Genomic DNA, 23,528 nt, shown 5'->3' on the forward strand with positions numbered 1-23,528 from the left:
AGGGTAGATGTGCAAAATGCAAATCAATTGAGATGTAGTTGACTGTTTGGGTTAAGGTAAGTGGCACTCAAACTTTATAAAGTCGGATTTTTCAATTTATTGTGTAGCGGTTTAGTTTGTTGTAAGAAGTAACAACAGTAGTTGAGTTTTAAACTTCAGTCTTTATTTCCTCTTAAACTCATTTTACAAATTTATGCATTATAACATAGGAAAAAAAATGTAATCTTCAATTTGGTTTTGAAGCTAGTTTTGTATGGAAGAAGAGTACATATGACTAAGGGATTTTTTTTTTAAGTTGCTCTTAGAAAAAGTGATGTTTATTTTATGTAGAAAACATTTCCATCTTACTGAATGGTGAAATAAATGCTTTCCGTTTTTTGCATCCATGAGTCCATTAAACCCTGTTCTTGGATCTTTTTCTCTCCCACCCCCCACCCTTATCATTCTCTTTCTTTCGCTTTTTAGCCTCTGATACTTCCTCATCTTCTCTCTCAAGAACAGAGTCTCCTCTCCAACTGTTTGTATCTTCTCATCTTCCTCATCCTAAATCAGATACCTTTGTCTGGCCCCATGCAGCCTCTCCATACTGTGACCAAGTTCCTGAGCCCTGTGCACCTTCTCGCTGTAAATTGGTTTTCTCTTCCTGATGGGCATTAGTGTTTGCTGTATTTTTCTGATAATCTTCGCAACTGATAAACGGTGTTTAAAACAATTTGAGCCTCAAAAGGGTATTAGTAAAATCTGGCTTTTCAGATGCACTTGATTAAATATTAAATGTATTTTAAGACATTTGGCAAATAAGTAGAATAGATTGTGTTATATTGATCCCAAAAGATGTATAGTTACAAATATTTAATTTTCTGTTCTCATGACTGTGACAGAAGATGATAGCTGTTTTGGTGAAAGATATTATTGGCCAATAGTACTTTGTAGCACCTATTAATATTTTTCCTTTTGGCACTTCAACACCAAGACTGCTGTACCGCAGTGGTGGTTCCCGTTGATGATAGCTTTTGCCTAACAAGACTGTCTCTTCCACAGGATTTCTTCCTCATCCATACGGTTCCTAATGACTTAATTTCAGTGCCTTGATTTGAAAGCATTCAGCTAATTGCATACAAAACCTTCCCTATGGAAGGGAACCTTCCTTCATGTGAAGGAAAAAATTGCATGAAATATCAGTGTGTATTTTCTTTTCACAGGGTGTATTAGTATGATTCTGAGGAATTATGGTTGTGAAAATCACCTTTATCCTGCTTCAAGTCAAGAGCAGCTCCCTTYATTGAAACGATGCTAATTTAAACATGCCATAGGATTAATTCTCATGTTGTTTATATACAAACTGTACAGTAATGCTACCAGAGTAGCTCAGGTGGCAGGGTAAAATCCAGATAGCTTTCCGGATATTTCTTTTTAACGCCTTCTTGCTTCTGATGAATTGTCCTTCACTCATAGCCTTGTGCATAAAACTGTTTCTGTCACTGCATTACTCCAATCCAAAGAAATTCACTTTTGATACTAGCCTTTAACTGATATCATGTCAATGGTATTAGTTCCTAAAGAAAAGAAAAAACAAAGCAAACAAACAAAAAACTGGAAAACAAATCTTTGAGTCTTAGCAAAATTTCCTCATTAGAGTAGCTGGCATAAGACTAAAGTTTTGAAAATGTTAGCTCTTAACTATACGTAAGCCTGTAACTGCTTAAATTCGTGAAAGCACTTCCCTGAGACTCAAGGAAATCTGTTGTTCTGCAGAAGTTTAACAAGTTGGAGTCTGTCTGTCTTCTTGAAGCATTTGAATAGGTGATTAATTACAGATGGGGCCATTTTTGCATTGAGCTTGCTCAGGCCTACTCCTGTAAGCAGTGCATCCCATGCAGCGTTGCAGTATTTGTTCCCTGCCGAGATAGAAGTTAGTAAGAACTCACTTGAGAGTGAAGGCAAATTGGAAGAATGCAGAAGTCCAGGCACAGATTTCATGACAGAAAGCTTGAGGTTTCCATTTTAGGTGAAAGCTCTGTATTCTCAGGGAAAGGAACTTCCAAAATATGCAGGAGAAGGTGTTGAACCATAAAAAACAGATATTGGAGTCCTTTGTACAGTGTAAATAATTTATGAAAGTCAAAGCTCTCCATCTTCAAATAAGTGGAAGTTTGCCTAGATGCTTGTAGCATGTTAGTATAATTATCAGGGTTGAAAAACTCATATTCTTTATCTGTCTTCCTTTTTTTTTTTTTCCTGGTGAAAGAAAGAAATAACACATTGTATTATCGGCTTGACTTTCAATTTCTCTTGAAAAGGAACGTGGTTTTAGAGGTAAAGCAAATGTTCTATGAAAATATTTGTTGTAAACTGTGATCTTCTTATTAAAAATTTTTGTCTTTTGTAACCTGTAAACCTGATTTACAGTTTGAAGATTATCAGAAATCCTCTGGCTTTCCTGAAGTTCTTGGTTTATATATATATATATTTTTTTGCTTTAAGTTTGGATTTTAATTTGTGGTTTGATCTGTTGTTCAAAGGCAATCCATCAGATGCTTACTTTCATGGGGTTTACTCCCTTTTTTCAGTTTGTAAGTAGTATTCACTGTGCAGTTCTATTAATTTCTTAAGGATTTAAATCACCTTTTCCTTTACCGCAAAATGTACATTCTTTGTCCACCGTCAGTGGAAGTTTGATAGCCTGTAAAGCAAGGCTGATGCTGTTTGCCCATTCAGTCACCCCAAGGGCTGTAATCTTATGAGGGCTGAATGCACTCAACTAACACTTGCATTTAATAATTGAAGAGGCAGTATTCATTTCTAGAGGACTGCAAATAAAGATATATTAGGAAAGTCTTGTATAACATAATGGCCAGCTGCCAGTATGTTTTATTATAGAAGATCGTATGCTGCTGCTGTTACTAAGCAGTATATTGGTCTAGAATGTTACGTTACAAGGTCTCTCATGAGTTATAGTAAGCTGCTACTTTCTTTTGTACCAGTTTGCTTGTAGAATAAATCTCTTAAGAGTGCACTCTTAAAATAATGAAATTATGAGAAAAAACAAAATAAGAGAGAGTAAAGAATATAGGTCGATAAAAATAGTTGCTGCTTTAATCAAGGTGCAAAATAACATTCTTTCTCCCTAAAGAGTTACATCATGAAGTTGCACGTTTAGCCTTGAATAATAAATTGTGAACTTTCTTTTCCATTCATTACTTTACTTTTTCACAGATTTCTGTCAGGTAGCACAGGAGACCTGTTTAGTTAAGGAGGGAAAAGTAAAAGGTGCTGTACAACTGCATGTTTGACAGTGACAAAGTACTGAAAGCATTCTTCCGAGAGCTGAGAGGATGCTCTAAAAATGCCATACCTGACTACTAAGGTTGCCCTGTGTAACTCTGTACCAAAAGATAAGCTAACTTTGTAGTTTCTGACTGTGAAAAGTGTCTCAGGTACCTTATGAATTTGACAAGAAAAATGTTAGTTTTGGCTAAACCTGCCAATATATTGTATTAAATATATCATTTGAGTTATGTATTAGTCCTGCAGAAGGTACTGCCTCTCTATGTATCATTTGTTTGCTTGTTTTAGCACAGAGTTCTCTGCATGTTGCACCATTAATATTTTTTACTGGCTGCTTTGTGTGCATGTAAAGTTGAAAATTATGGGTTTATTTCCTCTTTTATCCTGCACGAGCATTTCTTTTAAAGCTTTCTTTTATTACATAAATGCTGATACATTGACTAAGAACGGTGATAAATGTAAAACTTTTTAATAATATACATTTTATGGTATAAAAGGAAATACTTTTTATAGTGTTTTTGTCAGGTGATATGAACATGCTCCATGAAGGATGTCAGTCCATTGTTTTTACCTGTCTTCAGAAGGAAAGTTTGATGTACATAGCAAAGTGATCTTTTTCTCCAGTGGTGCACACTGACCAAGTGCAGATAGATTCTATGTCTTAATTCCTGTACATTGGGCAACATTAATGTTAAGACTTTATTTGAAAATGACCAAGGAAATAACTGAAAAAGTCATGGCATCATTAGTACAAGAGACAAGGATTTGTTACACTTCCTATTTGTGTAGGAAGGCTCATGGATGGTATTTAAAACAATGATTTCATGCAAACTTTCTGATGATACTCATCTTAAGAAAAGAGTGAAGAGAAGTAATTTGAAAACTTTGCTGTTCACCAAAGCTGAGCTGTAGGCACATCTTGGAAAAAAAAAAGGACTTTCCATTGTTTGTATGTGAGACTTCTTTACTTTTTGGTTCAGTTGCATTTGCACAAGCCTGTTGGTAGGTTTTCTATTTGAGATGATTGAATTGAAACATTGACACAAATAGGTTGTTGCAAATACTGTGTTAGTACGGTGAGTAAAAGCTCTTTGTGAATTTTGGACAAATGTCATTAGAGGAACTTGAGTGGGTGGTTATAGCTATTGTGCTTAGAAACACTTTGATAGGAAAATTAAGACATTCCGTCACACTTTGCAGTGTGCGATGTAATTGGGATTCCAAATGTTAGTCAAGAAATAATTTAATAAGTGAATTCTAGATCTTGCAAATATCCCAGTTTCACAGTTGGCCCTTTTAGTATAAACAAGTGTTAGAGCAAAACTAAACAAACCAAAGGGAATAGCAGGGATCCATTTTGGTGATGTATTACTTTGTCCAGACCCCATGTTTTTGTATTTCAAAACAAACACTCTTTCCTGCTGCTGGTATTTTGAGGGAATTCTTTCTTGATTCTGAAGTTTCATACTATAATAGCAGATCTAGAAGTTGTCCAGAAAGAGTGAGGATATTTGTGTGCGTGTGTGAAAGAGATGCAGAAAAATTTCAAACCAGAAATTACTGCTACTCTGAATGCTTGAAGGGAGCTACAGCTGAGTGAATTCAAGCGATAAAAGTGAAAGGCGTGTGTGACTGGCCAAGGACTACTGAACGCAGACCAAAATAAGAAAAGTCTAGGTAAGACTGGAAAAGAGCAGATCTGATGACAAAATAGAGCAGGGAACCAGCAAATAAGTAACTGGCTAAAGCAGACTTCCAGGCCCACATTTTACCATCAGTTTTCACAGACTGCTATGTGTCTTAACCATCCTTAATTTAAATTACTGTGAATTTTGTTCTTATAATGTGATTATAAAGATCTCAGTCTGGAAACCTCTGGCTCAGAACAGGGAACCTATTTCTCAGAGAAGAAAACAGTTGAAGAAAACGTGAAGGATGCGCAGAATATGCTTTTAACGCACAATGCTGACAGCTTTCAGGAGACTGCTTTCAATTATTTTTAATTGCTTGCAAAATGAAAACTTTGTGTTTTAACAGAAATAGCCAGAAGTGAGCCCGATGACAACCAATTGTGGAAATACTAAAGAAGCATTAGGAAGCTCTTGGGTTAGAGCTATATGCATGACTGCAATGTACCTGAAAGATACTTGATTTGGGTGGTGTAAAAAGACTACTGTTGCATTATTTAAAAATAAATAAATAAAAAAAGAAAAAGAAAAATACCGAGGAAAGATCTAGAAGCATGATAAAAGAGACAGTAGCTGTGTCGATGAGCTGCACAGGGCTGTTCTGGAGGTCGTCTCTCATCCTTTTGGAAAACGCTGTGAATGGCGCTGTGCTCGATAGCTCTCTCCTAATTGGTACTTCAAGGAGGCTCCAAAAAAAAACCCTCCAAACCCACCCCACTATTGTCAGTGCTCTTGTGCTGTTTTGCAACATCCTTAAATTCTCAATGCTTTTAAATAAAACAGAAGCATGAAGGATTTCTAAGGCTGGGATTTCCAAACACACCTGCTGAAGACAACACTGAGTTTCTGCTTAATGTTGATTTTTTTCAAACCTGAACCCAAACAAACCACTTACTTGGCATGTTGTTTAGAGGCAGTGAGTATTAATAGAGCTGTAGTACAAAAACTTAGTAGATTATGTTGAATAGTCTTTAGTCTGAATTTCTAAAACAGTTAAGCAAAGTTACTCAGCCTGTGTTGGACTTTAAATGGTTAATATTCATGATTATTTTAAATACATTTGAGTTTGTATTAGCCATATTAATTCAGTGAAAGATAAGAGGTGACCATTTCCTAATGGTTTCATTGAAATAAGGACATTTGCAGATCTTTTGCATATGTGTGTGTTTTATTTGGAGAACTAATTGCTAAAATACTTTAAGGCATACTTTTTTCCTTGAACAGGAAATATAAACCATTTTTAATAATATTTTGTGAAATGAGTTTTCTAGATTTTTTTTTTTTTAACTTAAGGGACTGCTTTCTGCCACTTAGAGCGAAATGTAGGATAGGAACTAATTACCACAGAAAGCACTTGGTAACCACCCTGTTTTAACTTCAGCAGAGACGGTAATTCTTTTATGGCTCACAGAAATTGTAGCATGATATGGTTCTCTGTATGTCAACTTCTCTATTAAAAGTTTTAGTAGTATATTATCTTACATGCTTTTTGTAGTCAAGTACTAGAGACTTAAAATCTAACAGCACACTTTCTGTATGAAATAATTTGTGGCCTGATTAGCCAGAGTGATTGCTTTATATAATAGAACATATAGGCACTTATTAATACTAAATTGAATACTTGCCTTTTAGAAGGAAGGGATTAGATAATAGCCTTTGTGTCAGTGAATCACACCTTTCCTTTACGGATTCTCCTGGGGAGATGGGGAGATTCCTTCCCTGTGAGTCGCTGGAAGTGACAGGCTGCCTGACGTGCCTTACAGAAATGGATGGCAGTCGAGAGAAAAAAAAATGCTGTTGACTAGTGCTTGTTTATGGTACCTTTACTGATATCTTTCTTGGAATATGATCCACATTTTTTTTGCTTAGACTTCCCTCTTATATTTCTTGGGAAGTTAAGCTTTAAAGATAAGGTGCATAAAAGCTTGAGTAAATGTTTGGCTGTGGTGCAGCGTGGAGTTTGAGATGTTTCATCAGCTGGTAAAAGAAAGCAAATGCCATGGCCAGATACTGTTTCAGATCCTCGGGGCAATTCTTTGTTCATAGTGATATATAAAATACAAATTAAATGCAGCTGAACAACACTGCTGATAATGTTCAGTGCTTGTGGGTTTTTTTTTGCCCCCCCCCTTTTTTCTCTTGTTCCCATTGGTTAAGGGAAACAAGATGCACACTTTCAGACAAACTCCCACTTCCCACTGGTTTGTGTGATGGGATTTCCTTCTACTTTTCTCGTCTGCTGGTATAACTTGTAACACTTAAGAATGCGTGTTTAATGTGAGGAATCCCTTCTCTTTAAAATTCTTAGAAAGCCTTTGATATTGAGAATATKAAACCTTTGTGTTTCTAGGTTTCATCTATGATTTTAACTGCTAATGATTAGGATAAGATTTTATTTGGGCTGTGGGATAGGATTTGATACTTTGCTTTGAAGTACCTGCCATTAGTGACCATCACAGATTTGATGCTGGACTCAGAAGACTTCTGATCTGATCCAATATGAAATATTCCACTTTCATTATTTCTCAGTCAGACCTAGTCAGTCTGAGATTTTGTAATTTGTAATTATAAAACAACATGAGGTACACTGATACTCAGATGACAAGAAAAAGTGTAACTTAAAATGTTCATGGTATTGATTTAAAAAAATAAAGGCTAAATACTCTATCAGTTTTTGGATATCTAAACTACAGTTGTCATTATGTATTCTGTACTCATGGAAGCTTTTTCATTTCTAGTACTTTGAAAAGGGCAGTATTTGCCAATGAGATTCTAATCTCACTTGTAAATGCTTCATTTTAACAGATTATCCTTTGCATAGTATGCTTTGGAAATGTACTTTATGGAAGGAATTTTTTTGCCATAAAGCATTTTAATTCAGTCTTCTTGATTAGCTAAGGTTTACATTCAGTGCAGTTTAACTGTGTATTTGTGATGGGGTATGTTGCTATCATCTTGTGTATTTTMGTTCTCTCTTTTGTACTGTTATTAGTCTTAAAATAGTCCTCTAATTGCACTCTATGAAAAGACATAGCAATTACTAACATCAAAGTGCATGCAGCAAACTGAAGATTACAGTGTACAATACCATCAGAAACCCTTTTTTGAATTGTGCATTACCATAAAAGAGATGTTGAGTTTAACAGTGAGTATTTGTAGTGGCTACCCAAAAAGGTGTCAGGTACAGTTACCAATGTTTGTTAATGTGTTTTAATATGCAATCTTTCAGACCAGTATAAAAGCTTTCATAACAGGGATTTCAAAAGATTCTCCAAAATAATACATTTTAAATTAAATTTAGAGGAGTTTTAGGTATAAACTCTTATGAAAAGGGTTAAGATCAAATGTTTCATGCAGTGTGTATGGCATATATTCTTTCTCTGACAGTAATTTTTTATTACTTCTACAGGTTCAGTCCACGCAACATCAATAGCAGCTTCCAGAGTGGAGCAAGCATTGTCTGAGGTTGCTTCATCTTTGCAAAGCAGTGCCCCCAAACAAGGTCCTCTGCATCCTTGGATGACTCTGGCTCAAATTTGGCTTCATGCAGGTACTGTGAAAGTAAAATCCTTTCTTCTTCTTCCCCTTTTTTCCGTTCTCAGTGTCCCTCCTCTAACTTGCTAGCCTAAGGACTTGCAAAAGTCTGTGTGTTTCTTTCAGAATCTGTTATCGCTCATCAGATCAAACCTGAGCATCTTAAGATGCACTCAAAATTTATCATTTTTCTACGTTTTCAGACAAGTAAACTTTTTTTAATTTAGCAAAATGTCAGTTGATGTTAATGGAGTTTGCTATTTATTTTATTTTGGTCCAAAGGGGTTGCATTTTCTTGTCATCAGATCAGACTTAAATATTATGGAATTCATTACTTATATTAAGAACATATTGTGTTTGTTCTTGTGTAATAATTACATTTTTTCCTCCCTCTTTAAAATGTTGACATTAAACCTTAACTGCTAAATAAATGTTAGACCTTGAGATAAAGCATATGACAGTCTGCTGTACAAAAAGCGTCAATTAATTTCTTCCATAACCAAAAAAAATAGGGATAAATATATTATTTGTTTATACAGACTGAAAGAGACTGCATTTTATTTACAAAAAGAGAATACATGTTCGTGATGTCTTCTTCCTGTATTTCTATTGTATACAAATATTTCTCTTGTGGAAAAACAATAGCTAAAGCTGCTGCTATTATTTGGTAGTACTGACTGGAGTGGAAAGGTACCTGTTGGAGGTGGTACTGTGCACCCAGTTTGCGTGATTCCTTTTTCTCAAAAACTGGATGTTTGCTTCTGTCCCTTCCAGGAATGCTGCTTTGGAAACTAAAGGAGATTTGTAGCAGAGGAAAAAACAGAGTGGGCCCAAAATCTCTGCCAGGCCTCTGGAATGGCCCAGTCAAGTGCTGGTTTTTAGCCATTTGTGCAAACTGTTATGACTGCAAAAGAGGAAATAATTTGTACCTATTACTCATCTCTGTATTTTTCCTAATTGGGTGACTATTTCAGTGTTTATAATTGACACTTAAAATATTTTTGTTTATTCTCGTTTCTGTATTTTGGAGGGTGTTTCTTGATGTGTTTTTACTAATATAAGGGAGAGATACATATAGTGGCACTGAGGCAAGTCAGGGAATGGAAAGCACATTAGAGTTGCTCAAGTGTGTAACATGTTTTATATCAGATGAGGCCGTAGTTTTATAATGCAGCTGTTATTGGTTGAGTCATATCTTCTGTAGAACAAAGCAACACTGTGTCCCATATCTTTAAAGAATTTAGTCTCTGAAGTACCTTTAGCATCTTACTATTCCTAAATTTAGATGACTTAATTCCAGTGGATAAAAAAAGATGTTTGTAAGATTATTGGATAGAGTTGCTGCAACTAGAAAAGATTTATTGTTGAAAATAAACAACTCTGCAAATGTAACAGAAAAAAAGTTTAGCATTTTCCTGTTGAGCTACCTGTCCATTGCAGCTCTGATAATGAGCTGTTCGGTTCTCTTCCTTCCACCTTCATTACTGTGAAACACCCAGCGCTGTTCTAAGTGTTGAGTGATCTTGAGTGAATTTGGTATTATGCTGCTTCCAGCCTCAAACTGAGAATCCGAAGTGGCTTCTGCACAGAATTTTAATCAGAAAATGATGATCCACTGTATTCTTAGTTTAAAATGTACGCACTGCATTTGTTCTTAATAATATTTACATCAGAAAGGAATAATTGTTGAGTGATTTCTTAATTACACAACTTTGGTCTACTCTTAGACATAAACATTTATTCAGTGTTATAAGTATTTTTTCATTATATTCACTGTACGGTGTGGAGTCATTATACTTTTGCTATAATCTTTAATATAAATGGTAACCATACGTTAAAATTCTTCAAGATACGAATCATCTAGTAAATCCTACTGAGCTATCTGTTGTATCTTTTTTTGTGAAGTGTTGGAGCACCAAGCAGATGGTGAGGTAGATTGAGAACTGACTGAATGGCAGAGCTCAGAGGGTTGTTGTGATCAGTGGAACAAAGTCTAGTTGGAGGTCTGTAGCTAGCGGTGTCCCCCAGGGATCAACACTAGGTCCAATCCTGTTCAACTTATTCATTAGTGACCTGGATGAAGGGACAGAGTGCATCCTCAGCAAGTCTGGTGATGATACAAAACTGGGAGGAGTGGCTGAGGGCTGCGCTGCCACTCAGAGGGACCTCGACAGACTGGAGAGATGGGCAGAGAGGAACCTCATGAAGTTCTGTAAGGGGAAGTGCAGAGTCCTGCGTCTAGGGAGGAATAACCCCATGCACCAGGACAGGCTGGGTGCTGACCTGCTGGAGAGCAGCCCTGCAGAGAAGGACTTGGGAGTCCTGGTGGACAACAAGTTGACCATAAGCCAGCAATGTGCCCTTGTGGCTAAGTGGTATCCTGGGGTGCATTAGGAAGAGTGTTGCCAGCAGGTCAAGGGAGGTGATCCTCCCTCTCTACTCAGCCCTGGTGAGGCCCCATCTGGAGTACTGTGTCCAGTTCTGGGCTCCCCAGTACAAGAGGGATGTGGCACTACTGGAGCAAGTCCAGCGAAGGGCTACAAAGATGATTAGGGGACTGGAGCATCTCTCTTATGAGGAAAGGCTGAGAGAGCTTGGCCTGTTTAGCCTGGAGAAAAGAAGACTTGAAGGGGGAGAATCTTGTCAATGAGTATAAGTATCTAAGGGAGGGTGTAAGGAGAACGGGGCCAGACTCTCTTCAGTGGTGCCCAGCAATAGGACAAGAGGCAACGGGCACAAACTGAAACACAGGAAGATCCATCTGAATCTAAGGAAAAACTTCTTTACTGTGAGGGTGACTGAACACTGGACAGGTTGCCCAGAGAGGTTGTGGCGTCTCCATCTCTGGAGATATTCAAAAGCCGTCTGTACACGATCCTGGGCAATGTGCCGTAGATGACTCTGCTTGAGCAGAGGGGTTGGACTAGATGATCTCCAGAGGTCCCTACCAACCTCAACTGTTCTGTGGTTCTGTTCTGTGAATAAAACTTGGAACAAGAAGCACAATAAAAAGCAGGGTTTTTTTAAAGGTGTCTTCATCACTATATATAGGTTACTTGCCTAGAGAACAGCCATAAAATTACTTAACACCTAACTTATAGCACATGTTCTTTAAATAAAAGTGAAGATTTACCGTTGGGAAATTGCTTCTTTTTTGAACATCATGCCATGTCTAACTGACTCTCCATACAATTGGGTTGCATTTTCCTTCTTTTCTGGGGAGGAAAAAAAAAAGAAAACTTTAACATGATTTAAATAGCTCTTAAAATGTAAAAATTGAGAATTATTTCTCCTGTATTATGGAGACACAGCAAAATTATGTGAATAAGTTTTAATACACACTAAATTTAGTAGATTATTTTTACCCAAACTGTAATACATAACATACATGAGAGAGTGAGAGAAAGAGAATGAATGAATGCTTTTCCTTGTGGATATGCACTGTTGTTCTAGCTATCCTCAGTGGTGGAACTATAAATGAGCAATGCATTCAGTCTTTTAAAAAAAAAGTTGATTTTGAACATCATAACTTTCAGGCCTTCATTTCTGGGTGTAGAGAGTAATGGTGGAAATTCAGGCTTATTTTAAATATGAAAAAAACTCTACTTTTGTAATTCAGATGTTCTCCAGTATCTCACCAATAAAAACAGCTATCTCTAGATGGTCTGTTGTGGTGGTTCTTTGAGAAATACATTAGGACTGAACCCAATGCTGTTCTGTAGCTTTACTGGAAAGTGCATTGATTTCTCAATAAAATGTAAGCATAAATGTTGGAAGAGCTTGACCTGGAAGGCATTCTCTAGGTGGAGGCATTGAGAAGAGCACATCAGACTTGGCACTTCATTTCTCTTCAAACTGTTTCTCTTCTGAGAAATTCCTAAAACTCTGGTGGCATTTGTTAGTCTTCCACAATTGATTTGTTTGAAATTGCCATGCTTTTTTGTTTTTGCTTTGAAGTCATTTCTAGTTTAGTCAGATCTAGTACTGCTCTGTGTTTTAAGGCATGTCCTTTGCCTTGTAGACATCAGATGAAATTCTCTCAGAATGAACAGTTGTCCTTCAGTTTCAGAAAGTTTTCTTAGCAGCTAGGCAGAAATTCAACCTTCTATTTTGTTCTTTCATAGTTTTTCCAAACTTCTCTGGAATTTATAGAAAAAACCCACAGTACAGTCTGTTAGAGGTAGTATAAGTTCTGGCAGAGAAAAGGAGGAATTTTTTTTAAAATAACTCTGTTTATAATACCCTTATAAATAACAGAATTATTTTGTTTAAATTTACTACTTTTAGGAAGATCTTTTAAAAACTGTCAAATTTCTTTTTTACAGTTAATAAGCAGGACAGCAAGATTTAATATCTGTTAAGGTAAAATAAGACTACCTTTGTAAGCAACACTGTTCCCCCTGTTGGCTCACGTGACAAGCCATTGCTACCATACTTGCTTCCCCTCAAGGAACAGAGAATTTCTACTGCAGTCCGTTAACTCAGCCAATCTGTGCTCACCTTCCAGTTTAGAATTATAGTGGTAGCAGATAAAAAATGACTTAAGTAGGTGATTCATTTCTACTTGTTATTTGCTAATAATGATAGCTTTTACCTAATAGTTTTCACCGTCTAATATGTTAGGTTGTTGAGTATATATTGCCATCCACTACTTCTTCCTTCTACCTTGCATTACAAATTGAAAAGCATGAACCATATGTCTCATAAATACATCAAGGTCTTTTTAGGATGACGTTCAGTAGGCGATTTTTGTTTGTTTTACTTTAATCATGAGTTTAATAATCTTTACTTTACTTTAATCATCAGTCATGAGTTGTGTGAATGATAGTTTTCCTAACTGTCTTTTCATCAGCAGCTTGTGACTGTGTATTAAAAAATGCATCAAGTCTGATGATACTAGGGAACAGATAGGAAAAAAAAAACCAAAAATGCTGAAATTGTTAGCACTAAAATAACATAGTGTATTTTATACTCACTAGAAATCTTGTTTCTCACCTAGTAATGTTGACCACGTAGTGCAGTCTTAGCGCAGTCCACATTTTATTCTGTATGTCCAGCTATCAGGTTGTAGCCATAACTTGTTCTTTAGATGCTACCAACAGATAGTAAAAGGTAAATCCTAGAAAAGCTATTTAAATTCTCCAGATTTAGGTTTTGACTTCAAAAATGTATCCCTTCATTATCTTCCAGGTTTGCTATTCCTCACTTACATAGTACCATCTCTGACTAGGCGAGGATCTCCTTTAAAAAAAAAAAAAAAAAAAAAAAAGTGTTGCTGGATCTGCAGTTTCCCATGTGTGTTCTTTCTGGAGGGTGAGGAGGAGGCTGTTCAGACCTTTGCGTTTTGTTTCCACCTTATCTTTCTACATTCCTGTTTCTTTATGCATTTCTCCCTACACTCCCTCCCTTCCTTATAGAAAACTACAGGAAAGTACTTCATTGATTTTGGAGCCAATGTCAATATTGCCCCATTCTCATATCAGTAGCAACCTCACTTTCTTTTCCCATTATTTATCTGTCTGAAGTCCTTCCCTCCCCCCCCCCCCCCCCCCCAAATAATATTACTGTATTTGTCTTCACTTTTGGGAAATCTCATTTTGTCCTTTCTGATCTTTAATCTTTCTTTGCTTAGGCACTCCCCTCTACTTTTCCTTGTATGTTATTTGTTTTTTCCTAATATCCTTTTTGAGGCAACATTTCATGTAGTTAATTTACAGGGTAGGAATCCAGATGTATCCCCTTTTTTGAGAAACAAATTCCAAATGATTTTTGTACTTTGGGTATAAAAATATCTTAAACTTTCCCATGTAATAAGGAAAATACATAGCTAAGTCATTGCTGGAATAGCCTAAGGTGTGTTTTCTTCAAAAAGCAGTTTATTGGTTTTCTAAAAATAAACTGCATTAATCCATATGTCCACATGGACATACTGTTTATGCTCGGTAGAGTGAGTTCTGTCACCAAGCTGGCTGAGGACCTGAAAGCACGCTTTTGTGGTAAAAACATCTATTTTCCAATCAGTAGGATCAGATCACAGGAGAAAGAAAATAATTATGCCAATTACTCTAAGGAAAGCAGTAAGAAACTAGAAACTGAGTAGGACCTTTAAATTGTGCTTACTTTCCAACTGTTACTGAAAGTCCAGTTTTTCTGATGGTCATCGTTACAAATTAAGATGAAAATTATTAGGCATTTTAATAATTGACCAGTGTCACCAAATTAAGATTTACATGCTGCTGTACAAAAGTGGACTAGTTAGTGATGCTAACTATTAAATATTTGATACAGTTATCTTAGCAGAAAACTTCTTTAAAGGCACTAAGATGCTAATCACTATTCAGAATTTTAGGCTTAATCCATGATCCACTCTGTAGTGTGATATCCTGATGTGATGGCCTTGAAGGCAAGGTTGGCGGGCTTTATTAAATGGTGGGAAAAAAATAACTTGAACAGAGCTGGATCACTTGGCCCTTTTGATAAAACACTTTGACTTAAATCTTACTCTATAATACAGATTTCTCACGTACAACGTGATATAATAGAATGCAGTTTCACAGTTTGAGGCTCACTTTTTTGGGGGACTATACCAATTTGAAAGAAAGATGCCCCAACCCAGAACCTTTAATATCCTTTTTCTTGCATTTCTCCATTCCATTCCTTTCCTCTCCCACTCTTTCAGCAACAGATTTTCTTAATCCAACAAAGCATTGATACATGCAGTGTTGAAGAGTGCCTGAAGAGAGCTATTGAAGGCAAATACTTCTATTGGTAGTTGTTATTCCCTTAGTGAGTGAATGAACTTTTTTTTTTCTGTAATCAATCTGATTTAGACAGTTGTGTGTCAGGCTACCCAGTTGTTTTCATCAAGAGTGCTTTATGTTAAAAATAGCTTTTATAAAGCTACAGAGTGAAATGTTCTTAGAAAGTTTCTGGAGGATATCTTAGACAAAAATGCTTGGAAATATGAATAAATTTTGTCAAATCAGAATGTCCAAATTCACACATTCTGCTAACTTAACTGGGAAACTTTTTTTCTCATGAAATACATTATTTTTCTTTGAAAAAAAATTTTTTTTCCCCTCAGATATAAGAAACTCTGATTCAGGCTTGCCATGTGTAAGGATGGTAGCAAGAGCAATTACTACTTTTTCAGTAATTGTTGACACACAAGATTCAGAAAAACCCTTAATTAGCTCCCTTCTCTTACCTACCTTAAGGATCTCCATGTGCTGTTTTGTATTGCTTTTTTTTTTCCCCCCCCACCTAAATAATACTGGGATATATATACACACAGGCTTAAAAAAATCCCAAACTACCTTTAACATCAATAACAAAAAAACTATTTCAGAATTTTCTGCTGTTTAGAACAGCTGTTGTAGAGGGTAAACTCCTATTATATTTAGAAAAGTAACTTACTTTAGAGTAATTCATTACAAATAAATAATATAGTAGTTTCTTGTAAGCTGCAAAATGCTTTTGCTTGAAATGAAACAATATATACAAATACAACATCTGTTATAATATATATTCATGATATGATGAAGCATAAAAAAATTCTTTGATCCTCACTCCTTCCTTCTGCAGCTGAAGTCTACATAGGAATTGGGAAGCCAGCTGAGGCCACAGCGTGTACCCAGGAAGCAGCTAATCTCTTCCCAATGTCGCACAATGTTCTCTACATGAGAGGTCAGGTGGCTGAACTTCGTGGAAATATCGATGAAGCCAAACGCTGGTATGAAGAGGCCTTATCTATTAGTCCTACCCATGTGAAAAGCATGCAGAGGCTGGTAAGTCTTGAGTTCATGTAAATAAGTGTTTTTGTCTCCACCTATGTTGTTATATTGTGAAATCTTGAAGAACTTCATGTGGATATCCCATAGCTTACATGATTTGGATCTAAGCTATTCTTAGCAAAATAGCTTCGAAAACAATCATCTTTTCAGTGTCTTCTGTGATTGTGGCAGTATGAGAAAGATCTGAAGCATATGGTAGGAGAGAAGTTAGATATTGTAGAGGAAAGAGCAATTACTCTGGTGCCTAATTCTAGACTAAAGGATGAATTCTTTACATTGATTACCTTCATCATATGTGATTTCTTGGATTTTAGGAAAAATAGGGAATCAGTCTTTCCCTCAAAGCAGTATGTAGCATTAAGTACAAAGATGTCTCCCTCTGCCCCCAACTCTCAAAAAAAAAAAAAAAAATCTGAAAACTAGGACTTTAGTTCCTGACCTGCTGAATTTTGGTTACTCCAGCAATGGTTGCCACTGCCTTTCACTTTGAACTATTACAAGTATATGTTTCTTCATCAAAATTTGTTGTTTGTGTCATGAATTTGTAGAGGAAAATGTTGGCAGGTAAGTAGGACAGGAATGACAAAATATATGCGTAGAAACATTGGATGTTTCCATATATATGTGTGTGTGTGTGTATATATATATATATATAAAATATATATATATAATATATATAAAAAAAGAAAAAAAAATCCATTCTTAAATAGTTGTTATTAAAACCTGTGCAGCACCTTTACCAGTTTCCTACAAAATTTAATGTAATAGATCATCATAGGTCAACTGTTTCACTAGGTTTTTTTATTATTACTGTACTGATAATTTTTTTCCTCTCCTTACTGTGTTAGGAAAATCACTTTTTTTTTTTTTGATCCAATTTTCTTTTTTTCCAGATAGAGCACAGCAGAACAGCTGCAATCAGCTTCTCATACCCATCCTTTTTGTTCAGAAGGATAAGGTAGTTTCTGCCTAGGTGTTTATGAATTATTCAGGGAGATTTCTTGTGCATCCCTAAGGGGAACATATGAGACAAAAGATCAGCTAGGAAGACAGCACAGGGAAGGTTTTTTGTGTTTCGCCTTTTCAACTTTTCAAGATATTTGAGCCTATTGACAAATGCTCGGAGGTTCCTTTTTTCTGAAGAAAGCAGGCAGTAGACCTAAACCTGTGCATTTCAGTGAAAACAGTGTTCACACTCTCATGTGTGTGTATGAATGTCTGTACATTTCAGCACTGTTTTCTTCTATTTACCTATTTATTATAAAAACGTGTTCTCAGAGACAGGTATGTTATAGTAACAGCACCATGGAGGTATCAAACTCTGTAGCAGCAGCTGAAACATTAACTTGTGATCTTTGTCTTCACAGCGCCGAGCTGCCTATCAATTTATGAACCATAGTTCTGTGAAAAAATAACTTTTTTTCCGTGATTAATTTGATATTTTAAAATTATTTGATATGGCTTTCTAATAATGCTTAGAAAGTAATATAAAATGCTACTATTTCAACATATCAATTACTTTAGAGCTTAGGTTTATTTAATAAGTTTTGGTGAACTTTGTTATTTTGGCAAATATCAAGTATAGAATATAATAGCTTTGTGTAAAATGAACAAAAGAGGAAAAGATGAGATCTAAGGTTGGCCCAGAAAGTTGTAGCATCTAGCATATCTACCTATTCAGGTAAAATACTTGAAATAGCTAAATTTGAAATAGTTTTGAAGGGTTTTTTGTTTTGGTCAAATTTTAGAATGAGTGACATCTGACATTTAATTGAATCTGATGTTAAAATTTACTGATGCTAGCACTTCATAAATCTGGATTTTAGGACTCAGATATTATGTATAGTTGGCTAGAGTAGAGAAGAGCAACAACCAAATAAAATATTTCTTTGTTCACATTAGTATGAACAAGAATGGCTTATTGGGAATGAGCAAAATTTCTCTTTTTATAATCCATCTTTTCAGTGATAACACATCACTCTGGTTACAAAAAAAAAAGAAAAGAAAAAGAAAGAAATAAAACTTTGAAGCTTTACTATATGGGTTAAATTTATTTCAGTGCAACTTTTTGTCCAAAACTTTGTTTAGTACTTACTCCTGAATAGGGTCTACTGAGAAAGTTGTGCCATAAATTGATAGAAGAATGCTTTAACTAACATAATCTCATTTCTGGAATATAGTAATTTCCTACAGCAAAATATTCTAATCCTGGCTAGATTAATTCAAACTTTGATCCTTCCAGAGTGGGGAATAAAGGGCTTTGATGCTTTCAGACTTCTCCATCCCTTCCAACATGCCCAAGAGGAACTGGACCATCTCAGTTGCAGCCTCAGAACAATTGATATCTATAGATTCTCAGCACTGATCAAGATGCGTGCCATAAATGAAGCCATTTACTAGTTTGTTACACATAGATATTTCTGTCATCTTTGCTTGGCTTATGAGTTACAGTTTATGATGTCCATTGGTAGTGTTCCTGAAATGTGCGCATTTTTGAAAAATTTTGGGATAACCTTTTTGTGAAGTTTGAATTCTGAGAGTTGACATGATTGTGATAACATTGGTCAGCTCTGAAATATTGAAGAGGTTTTACTTTTAAATGCATAAATATAAAACATCTTGAATTGGTAAAAATGGCAAGACCATCTCATAAAATAAAACCAATCAAATTGCCTGTAAAAATAAAATAGTGTCAGTGAATTAGAAACAAGTGTCTAAGAATAGAGTGGGATTCTATGTGGAGTAGAATAAGAGTTACAGTGAGCAAGCTAGTTTAATGAAGGTAGAAAAAACTAAATACATTAATTAGGAAATGTAAACTATGAGTGTTTAGCTCAACTCTTATTAATTGGCATAGGATGCTCTCTCCATAGCCTAGTAGTTTTCTCAGTGTTTTCATTTTTCATTTAAAAAATCCATTTATGCTATATGAAAATGTTGACATGAATCTAGTGACTAAAATGGAGTCTTTTTTTTTAACAAAAAAATTCAGCTGGAGTGCTGGCTTGAGAAGGGAATAAAGGAGTCAGTTAAGTAAAATTTAGAAATGTTTGTATTTTTCCATGGGAATATAGTTTCTATGGGAATATTATTTTTTGAGTTTTGAACAGGTAGATGCTCTATAACACTGAAATCAGCTTCCATTCCTTATGAAATAATGTTTTTTCCCTATGTTTATGCCCAGACACTTTGTCAGCTATTTTTTAAAGAGCCTTTTTCTTTTCCTGGAGTAGAATACAGTTTTTATCATTCAACTAGTATGGCTGAAATGTACAAATGTAACTGAGTGATAAGAAGAATACTGTAGGGCAACACCTGTGCTGCAAGTGCCTGGTGAAGGGTAAAGGTGATGGTGAATGAGAACCATGGGTCTAAGCATTGAAGAACTTAGCAGTATGTTTTTATTGGACCCTTTCTATACCATGCAAAATGAAAGCTTTGGAGTGGAATCCTCCTGTTCAGTTTTCAGGTAAATATGAATCAAAATACAAAGTCCTCCACTTAATCTGTGATAAAATACAAGTTATAGTTTGTATAACAACTGCAAAATGTGAAATAGTAAATATACTTTGTATTTATAAAGACATTATTAAATAACACCATCACAGCGTACTAGGGGTATTTATATGCTGATCTGAAGGCTGAATCACAGATTTGAGTCTTTCATAACTGAAACCGTGAATGTCTGTGTGCGCCACATGAGTAAATAGGAAGCAGTAAGACAGACGAAGTAATGTGTGATAGACAGTGACATGTCTAGGTTTTCCTACAATTTGTTTGTAGTGTCTTTTTCAAGACTGAAAGAAGCACTGGGATCTTCATTTAGTAGTGAGACTTTGTAGGCTGCTTAACTGTGCTCTATATTGGTCACTTGTTGCCAGAAAGTCGTCTTCAGAGTTAGTTTTCTATTATGTAGCACTGTACTCTTTATTTCATAAAGCAGTGTTTTAAGAGGGGTTATTATATGTTAGTACGCCATACTTTCATGTCAAAGAAGCTTATCAGCATTTTCAGTGGATCAGGCAAAGGATCGGAAATATGACAGCTCAGACTCTTCTCCAAGGAGTTCCATATATCTCAACTTTCAGAAGGTTGTACTAGTCTTATTTTAATTGTTACGTCCATGTGTGATGATGTATTTGGGTATGCAAAAATGCATAATTGAAGTGCTGTCTTCTTAAACAGTCCAAATCTACCTCTATGGGGGACCTTTACTCTATCATTTAATCAATTTCTGTCGGCAAACTGTTTTCATCGTGTCATTTGCAGAGATGTTGAGTGTCAGGAGGCTGGGAACAGCCGTTTCAGAACTTCACTAGTACTTCCTTTTTGGATGATGTTTCCCAGTTATGATCAGTTAGCTACTCATTGTTTGTGGTTGCCACATATAACAGAAACTTCCAAATAATAGAGTTGCTAGGAAGCACTGGGCAGACCCTCCAGGGTGACTCCTGCAGGACTCAGCTTGTGTCAGGCTGGGCTTGTTGGCTGTAGCTTAGCCTCGACTGTGCCAAACCTGAGCTAGTTCTATTTGAATTCATCTGTGTACAACTATATTGCACCCCCAAGGTAAAGAATCCATTTACAAGGAAATTTCAGCTGGCTCAGTCCAGAACCAATTAAAGTATTGAAGGCTTAAATACCTTGTGCTCTGCACCATGCAAAAACAAGTCACTTGCTTTGGGAGCTCAACTGGTCACAAATTTATGCAGGTTGGAGTGCTTCAGGAGCAAAGCCAAATCAGTGGCACTGAATCAAATCTGAATCTAAACCATCTAGAGAAACCACTTGCAGATAATTGAGTTGATTGTGTTACTTTAAGCCCTGGCAGTCAGTTCACCAGTTTCTAGTACTCATCTGACACTGATTATTTTATAGTGCTGCCTTTAGAGGAAGGTTTTGAGGCTACAAAGACTTATGTGATTATATGTTGTTATATATCCCCTGCCTAAATTTTTAGTAACTTTTCAGCTAACTAGGAGGAAGAAGATTTTGGAATGTATTTGTGTATTTTCTGAGAATCATTGCATAGAGAAAAGCGCTTTCAATTCACATTCTACCAAGGAGGGAGCTGCAGGAAAAACTGAACCCTCATCTTTTCATGTAGGTCTGCCAGCTGGCTAATCAAGGCATGTAGTTAGGAAGCAGCCACAATACATGTTGCCTGTTGCCTAGTCAATATTGATGGGGCAGAGGTGTATACTGAGGTTTTTCTGGGGTGCATATTGAATGTGAGGAGGAACTAGAGGCCTTATGGGAGCAGACTTAGAGAGCTTTTATAGGGGGAGGTAGAGCTCGGGATTTTGGAAGGGCTGAAGGTACGCAGGAATTATCTGTACAAAATCAGACTATGTAAGTTGTTTCTCAAGCATAAGTAGTAATGATGATGTGGGTCAAAGAACGTATCTACGCAGCTGAACTCCTTGATCCCAAAGACATTCATACTGTACCTCTCAACATGCCAAATATGAGCCTGCATCAGATGGGCTATTGCACACTGACCCCACCTCGGTGTTACACATAGCTCAAATGAAAATCAGAGGCTGTTTTGACTGCTTATGAACCACTTGTGATTCTGAGTACTCCTTCTGTGCTCCCTTCTAGTGCAAAATTTAACAGGTTAATTTAATTATTGTGCTGAAAAGGAAAGAAAGAGGCTCACTTTCAGCTGAGGCCAGTGCCAAAAGGTGTGTTATTGCAGTTGCTGGTGGGAGATATCTCCCAGCTCAGACCTGAGTCTAAGAGCTTCTCCTGTGCTTTGTTCCAGTGCAGGTTAGCCAATGGTTTAAACTACCTTGTTGGAGCGTGTTCAAAAGTTTGCTCATAGATGTTTCAACTGAGAGGCTGTTTGTGAAGTTACTCCATCATCTGTTTGTTAAAAGATTGTTACTGTGAGACCAAATGATTAAAAGCACGAAAGCAACCTCATTAAATAATTACTGATGAAATGCATGAAGACTAGCGAGTTTAGTCTTGTGGCTTGAGAACTGATATGCTTCCTACTGTGACTTACTCGGAGCGTCCTGTTCTTGGGAGTTTCTGCATAAAGACTTGTGCATTTGTCTCAAGTGCAGGTTCCATGTTGCATTAATGTGACCCTGAAGACATGCCCTTTGCAGAAGTCTAATCTATTATGTGAATGTAGTTACCTTTTATTGACTAACTGTTCAGATCTGTTTAAACACTGTATTTGTCTAAAGTTTCAATTTTCTATAAAACCAAATGGATTATTAATTATGCTGCTACCTCTAAGTTCTGCACTGATTTATTCCTTTTTTTTAAAGATGTAGTAAAAGAAAAAAACAGGAGGACTTAGTGATGGCATGAAAATTGGAGCAGTTGAGTGGTGAAAATTTTCTGTTCACTAAAGAAATGATAATGATAAACAAGAGGGTTTGGAAGGAGGGATTTTCTTGCATATTTGCATTAGCAGAGAAGTGCCTAAGAGAACATGACACCAAATGGTGGGGAGTTGATCCATGAAGAAAGGACAGTTTGCTTACCTATTTTTTCCCTAAATTCAACTAAACTTCTTGGCAAATTGAAGTGATTGGATTATACTGTTAAATTACCAAAGATCTGGATTTTCTGAAAGAAACCTAGCTGCAGGGGGCAGTGGTTTTTTGTTCCATATTCACTCCTACTCCAGTCTCTTCTAAAATGTGTGTTATTTGGCCAACTGAATAACAGTAACTAGTTCTTTCAAAGAGAAATGTTATTAAAATTCTCTTTAGTTGCTTGTTCATCTAAATTATTCCTCATACTGTTAATATTTTTATCCATACATTCACTTACTATATTCTGTCAGGCCTTTTTCATTTTGAGATCTGCCTTGTTCTAGGTCCTTTTTACCATTTGTCATTACTGCAATTTTCTCCAAGCCAGGGGTTTATACCAGCTTACTATTTGGCTAGACCCAACTGGTAGCAAGATGTCAAGACTGAAGCAGTAACATGGCAGTATCAATTAAATGTACCCCCTACAGTGCAGTAGCAATGCTTTTGAACAAATGCAGTGTCCTTTACTTGTTTTTGAGGGCTGTATAATGTATTTTCAGAAAAAAATGCAACATTGTGTTTTAAAGGTTTAAAGTACCTAATTTCTTTGTGTTCAGTATTTCAAATCATGTTTTACCAAACCCAGTGAAATTTAAAATTAAATTTGTGTTTAATGATTAGTTTGAAACATGATGATTTGCACTTCAGTTGGATGTTACATATACTTG

General features: G+C 36.1%; 1 protein-coding gene across 1 annotated transcript in view; it reads left to right on the forward strand.

The window, feature by feature from the left end:
* The window catches only part of TTC7B (tetratricopeptide repeat domain 7B), a 137,454-nt gene that overhangs the window by 87,065 nt on the left and 26,861 nt on the right, over nucleotides 1-23,528 (forward strand). The window contains exons 17-18 of the mRNA XM_026079525.1: nucleotides 8,386-8,526; nucleotides 16,095-16,297. Coding sequence (XP_025935310.1) covers nucleotides 8,386-8,526; nucleotides 16,095-16,297 — 344 coding nt within the window. The remainder of the gene's footprint in view (nucleotides 1-8,385; nucleotides 8,527-16,094; nucleotides 16,298-23,528) is intronic.

The sequence above is a fragment of the Apteryx rowi genome, unplaced genomic scaffold (genome assembly GCF_003343035.1).
Source record: "Apteryx rowi isolate R43461 unplaced genomic scaffold, aptRow1 scaffold_5, whole genome shotgun sequence".
Lineage (NCBI taxonomy): Eukaryota > Metazoa > Chordata > Aves > Apterygiformes > Apterygidae > Apteryx > Apteryx rowi.